Genomic DNA, 6244 nt, shown 5'->3' with positions numbered 1-6244 from the left:
GAGACAACCTAAATCCCAAGGAAATATTTTAGTTCACCTAAATCTTTGACCTAAAATTCAGCATGTAACATTTCCTTGATCTCTCCAATTCCTGTGACAACATCGCGTGTAATTATCAAGTCATCCACATAGATGACTAATATCACATAACCTACTTTTGTCTTCTTTGTGAATAGGCTATGATTAGCCTTGCCCATAGTGAAACCAAGTTTTTGTAAGCATGCATTTATCTTAGCATTGCAAGCTCTAGGTGCTTGCTTCAGCCCATATAATACTTTCTTCAATCTACACACATATGTAGGAAAATATGGATGTACATAGCCCTCGGGCTGATCCATGTATACTTCCTAAACCAAATCACCATTGAGAAAAGCATTCTTCACATCCATTTGATACATACTCCATCCTTTAGATGTTGCCAAAGCAATCACCGTCCTCACAGTTGCCATTTTAGCAACCGGGCTGAATGTCTTCTCATAATCAACCCCATATTGTTGTGCATACCCTTTTGCCACAAGAAAAAGAGGAAGAGAGATGGAGAAAAAGAGAAAAGATAAAAGTCTTTTTAAAATTTAAATATTTTTTGAGTGAGAGAGAAAGGGGGAGAGAGAGAGAGAGAGAGAGAGAGAGAGAGAGAGAGAGTGAGAGAGAAAGAGAGAATATAAAATTTAAAAGAGAGAATGAGAGAAGAAAAAAAGGAAAATTAAGAGAAAGGGGAGAAGAAGAAAATGGGACAGAAAGAGAGAGAGAGGAGAAGAGAGAGAATATAAACATAAAGAGAGAATTATATATAATGAAAATATAAAATTATACTTTAAGAGAGATTGAGGGGGGGGGAGAAAGTGAAAGAAGAAGAAGAAGAAGAAGAGAGAGAGAACATGTAGAGAGAATTATAGAAAGAGAAAAGATAAAATTTAAAAGAAAAAGAGAGAGAGAGAGAGAGAGAGAGAGAGAGAGAGAGAGAGAGAGAGAAAGAAGAAAAAAAAGGAAAAAAGAGAAGAGAGAGAGAGAGAGAAGGAAAAGAGAGGAGAGAGGGGGGAGAATAAAAGGAGAGAGAGAGAAGAAAAGTGGGGAGAGAAAAAAAGGAGAGAGAGAACCAGGAGAAGAAAAAAACTAAAATAGAAGGCACAGAGAGAGAGAGAGAGAGAGAGAGAGAGAGAGGAAAAAGAGGAGAGAAAGATGAGAAATGGGGCAACTTTGCTTGCCGCTCCAAGGCAAAGCGGCCTAGCATTCTGTTAAGTGCACGCAGAACGCTAGTTATTATTATTATTGGTAATGTGATTGGTTTATTAATGTACCTTCAGATCATTGCTAGGATTAACCAGCTGGCCCTTCACATCATAGGCAAAAATTGCCTGTATTACTTTGCCGTTTAAACAAAAGAAAAAAGAAAAAGGCTGGTATTCTGCACAAGGCTTCCGAATCGTGTCGATACTATTTGTATAGGGTTTTACTGTGACTCTGGGTTGCCTTCGCTGCTGCAGGGTTGCGGCCATGGCGCTCGCTCTGCGATATGCCGACAGCCTGGTCGTCCTGGCCATCTCCTTCGCATCGGCCCTTATCTGCGAGGGCATCTCCTGGATCCTTATCTATAGGACGGCCTCCTACAAGACCCTGCGCTCCACGATCGACAGGACCTCGCGCAAGCTCGAGGTCATGAAGGGATCCGGGGCCGCAGCGTCGGCTGCCGCAACCGGAAAGACCTCCTCTAAGGTCAAGAAGATGGATCGCCTCGAGAACAGCCTCAAGGAGTCCAGCCGCGACCTCTCCTTCTCCAAGTTCAAGTCTGGCGGCGTTGTGGCCATTGTCCTTGTTGTCGTCTTCGGCCTGCTCAATTCCCTCTTTGAAGGCAAGCCCGTTGCCAAGCTCCCCTTCCACCCCATCCCCTTCGTGCAGCGCATGAGCCACCGTGGTTTGCCTGGAGACGACCCGACCGACTGTGCCATGGTGTTCCTCTACTTCTTGTGCTCTGTTAGCATCCGGTCGAATTTGCAGAAATTGCTAGGTTTCGCACCTCCCAGGAGTGCGGCCAACACTGGCATGTTCCCTATGCCGGACCAGAAATCCAAATGAGTATGAAAACTGTACACGATATCTGCTAATCTTTCACTCAAGATCAACACCAGTATTTTCACAATTGTACACAAAATCTGCTCATTTTTCACTCTTAATATCAACACAAGTATGTTTCCTATGTTGGACCAGAAGACCAAATGAGCATGATCCATTTGGATTCAAAACGAGAAACACGTACCAGCTTTTGAAAAATTCGCTTTTTAGATCTCTGCAAATCTTAAGCATGAAAGATGGCAGGTTTTTGCATCTGTGAATCTGCGGTCTAAGAGAGATCAGGTGATGAAAGTCTGTGGAATCTTTCATTTTACTGTAAGTCTAGGATAGTAGGCTATCCTGTCTTAGGTTTTACATAGTCCGCTACCAAGCTCAATGAAGCACCATGGTTTTAGTTTTAAGTGGAGATTGCGAGGCTTTTGTAGTCTACAGGTGGGCAAAGATGATAATGTTTATTGTCTTGAAGTCTATGAGACAGCAGGGTATGCTGTTTTAGGCTTACTTAGTCTGCAACCTAGCTCAATGAAGTGCCATGCTTTTTGTGTCGGTTGGAGGATGAGGATTCCTGGCAGAGAGGTGAATGTTCAAACATTTTACTGGTTCGCATGGTCGTCATTCGTATTTTATTGGCTTGCATATGGTTTCCAGTGATGAGATTTCATACCTGCATCACTCTGATTATGTACTGAGATTTCTAGCACTATCAGTCTGTGTGTAATCATAATTTCAGAGATGCAATGTTGTGAATTTCCGTCATGACAGTGGTTGATTTGAGAAGGGGTTGGAGGTTTTAAGCATGGAATGGGCTTGCATTGGATGCTGGATTGCACCTTGTGAATGCAATCACATGGTTCGGTAGCTCCAGGATGGCAGCCTCACACGTGGATGGACAGCTATTAGTGAATGAGCCTAGCTAATTGTGGTGGTGCACGTTACCAGGTATCTCATGGCCAGTTCTTGGTTTATGTTTTTCACATGTACCACTTGTGTCAATGTGCTCGTTAACACATTTGCAAAGGCTGCCACACTTGAAATGACTTCTAATAGCAAGCTTTGCATGTATTACTTTGAGCTTGTTCTATTTCCTTGCTATTCTTCTTATTGTAAAGAAGGGTGGTCTATTGTTTGCTTATTGATTTGAGGAATAAGATGAGCTCTTATATGAGCAAGGAAAAGTTGAAGAAGCTACAAGTCAACCCTTGAAGGTTGTGGGCTTTCTTTTGAACATAGGTACTAATTTTTCTTGCTCTTGCTTTCTTAGATACATTTCGTTTTTCTTGTTCTTTCACCCATTGTTACATTTTTAGTGAGGTCACTGAATTAATATAGGTGTACTTTCGGTGAAGGCAAGTTGAACTATCTCAAATTGATTATTGTTCACTAGGACATGTTAAAAGAGCAAAACTAGCAATAGACTAATGGAAGAGATAGGATTGATGCAAAAGAGAATACACAACTTACCTAGGAGACGAATTAGAAACATGTATTCACCATTGGAATCAAGAGTGGGATGATTGAGAATTGGCTCTCTCCAAAGGATCCCTCTCTCCACACCAAGAATAAGTACATAGGATAGTGAATGAGGTCTCAAATCCGCCTTAAGGGGCCACTAGTGAACATGTAAAATGTCCACTTTCAACTCCCTCTCTTGGAATATAGTTGAACAAGAAGTATTGAGCTAAAACATGTAAGGTACACCATGGATATTACACCATGATCAAGGTCGGATGGGCCTTGGTAATAAAGCATTTTGAAGGAAAAATTTGAATGCCAAAGTCTCTCTTTGAAAGCAACCTAGTTAAGCTAGCCATCTTGCACCTCATGTAGCTACAAAAGCTCTATGGGTAACTTGCTTATGAATGAAGATTCTTCCACTAGAGCTTACATATCTTTCATGTCCCCTCGTATGAGACCACATGAACACCCTATTGCGTGTCCTATTTCGACTTTGTGATGGACACATTGATCCAACGTTTGAGTTGCTATAACATTTGAGCTTTATGACACTTCAAATCCACCATAAACAAGAAAGAGCGTCGACATCCCATTGCTCCACTCTCAAACCAGTACCTTATAGTTAGAAGTATGCGGGGAGTGCTACATTAATAGAGCTTAAAAGAATTGATCACTCAAGCCATTGGTAGGCCTCTCGTAAGTGAGGATGATCTATAGTTCTACATGATCTCGTGCCCAAAAGCATGACCTTCGCATCCATCTCATTGAGTAGTAGTGTATCTTTTAATTCTTTTTGTTGTTCAAATGTGGCACCATGCCACAATATTCATTCATCTTTATGTACATGAGTGTTACTTTGTTGCATTTTAAGGGAAGTAAAAACTTCTCCAAAGGTTGGAGTAACCTTACACACCTCTTTGAAAAGCGCAATGAACTCTACAACACTCAACCATAGTTCCATGAGATATGTTAGAACAATGAATTTCTCAATCACAAGGATATTGAAGGTAATTACTTGCAAGGTAGATTTGTTGGGAGACAATAGCAAAGGGAGTATGTGAGCCATCAATCTTATCCACCCCATGGTGTGACGATTCTCCACTTTGCCACACCACATGGAGGCGGTTGAGTGTACCATACTCTTTGCTCCACAAATTGTCTTCTTTGGCTTAAGGATGGCACAATTGGCTTAGGAGATAGATGCCCTTCACGTCAACATCATTGGGCTTCACTAGCATATTCAAACTTGTAATAGGTAGTGACCAAGTTACAATATCAATTGATACAAAGGGATGCATAGGTAGTTGATATTTAGCAGTCTCTTTATAGAGTGTGATATGCGAATGCGTGCCCTTGAGGGGTTGGCCATGTTGAAAATTGGGCTCGGTTTTGGTAGACCTATGAATTTTTTCGCGGTCTTAAGGACAATCTTCAATGAGACTCACCAAGGACAATATGCCATCTAGTGGTGAGTGACTTGCATGAGCATCAGGGCTCACCACACATTACTTTGTATATATCATAGAAATTGGCCTTACTAAGATTTTATATATTTAGTCACTTTTTACACGATGTAATAAGTTAATATATGTAAATTTTGAGTTCTTCATAGACATTTTGGTTTTCTATTCCCTTTTCTCTCTTGGGTATTTTGTCTTTGCAAACACATATGTCTCAACTATCCAATTGAGTCCAAAGATAGACTCAAGTCAAAATTCTTTGTAGAGATCTTTGTTATTTTCCATGTGAAGGGTTATCATCTTGGCTAATGGTGAGAATATCTCATCAATCCCCTTCTTTTGCTCGAATCCCTTGGCCACCAAACTTGCCTTCTACTTAGGCGATGCATCATATGGAGATACCTTCAACTTGTCGACACACTTGAATAGCAATGCATATTTTTCCTTAGGCAAAGGAACTAATTTGCATGTAGCATTTTTCACCAAAGAATCCATCATTGGCTACATAGCCTTCTTCCACTTATGACTACCATCTCTAGTCATAGCATCAACATAATAAGAAGATTCACTACAATCCATGACCATGACATAGTCTAGAGACATGCTATACCACCTTTGTGAACTGTTGTAAAACTTAATAGGAGCTTCTAGTGGCTATCCCACTTATCCATCTTGTAAAACATGGGGCTCTCCACCTACCTCTATAGCACTTCCACCTCAATATTGGCTAGCTATCCAAGCTTTGCATCATGTGAAATAGGCCATACATTCTGCTCATGTGATGACTATCCATCCTCTTAGACCACTACTTTGTAGTGTTTTAGCGAGTTGTTTTGTAGATCTCAAGTATTTTAGTGGGCTCCTTATGCATCTTATCCTCATTAAAAATGATATCATGGTTGCAGGCTACCTTCTTACTCTCAAGGATCCCATAAGTTATATCCCATTTCTCCTGACTCTCCATATCCAAGAAATATAAATTTCTTGAAATTAGGATCAAGCTTACTTCAATTGTCACTAGGTACATGCATAAATGCTTCACAACCAAAGATACACTAGTGATAATAAGGAGGTCTCTTTCTAGAATGTAACTCCCTTTTGGAATTCTATCATCCAATACTGAGAGATCTACTGATCAAGTGCACTATTGCCTTTACAACTTCAATCCAAAACCCATTAGTGAGACTAGCCTTAGAGAGCATATTACAGACCCTTTCTTGGATGGTTCTATTCATCTTCTTAATGACACCGATTTTCAA

At 40.6% G+C, this 6244-nt stretch overlaps 1 protein-coding gene across 1 annotated transcript; it reads left to right on the top strand.

Moving 5' to 3' along the window:
* Positions 1-1399: 1399 nt before the first annotated feature.
* Positions 1400-2194, top strand: LOC148028898 (uncharacterized). Its single transcript, XM_087687665.1, has one exon. It carries the CDS (start codon positions 1495-1497, stop codon positions 2071-2073), a length of 579 nt encoding a protein of 192 aa, XP_087543791.1. The 5' UTR covers positions 1400-1494; the 3' UTR covers positions 2074-2194.
* Positions 2195-6244: the final 4050 nt, after the last annotated feature.

The sequence above is a fragment of the Lygodium microphyllum genome, chromosome 11 (genome assembly GCF_053477565.2).
Source record: "Lygodium microphyllum isolate KBCC chromosome 11, Lygodium_microphyllum_v1.1.10, whole genome shotgun sequence".
NCBI lineage: Eukaryota > Viridiplantae > Streptophyta > Polypodiopsida > Schizaeales > Lygodiaceae > Lygodium > Lygodium microphyllum.
Note: the sequence above shows the minus strand (reverse complement) of the source record. Positions and strands in the feature narration are given on the sequence as shown.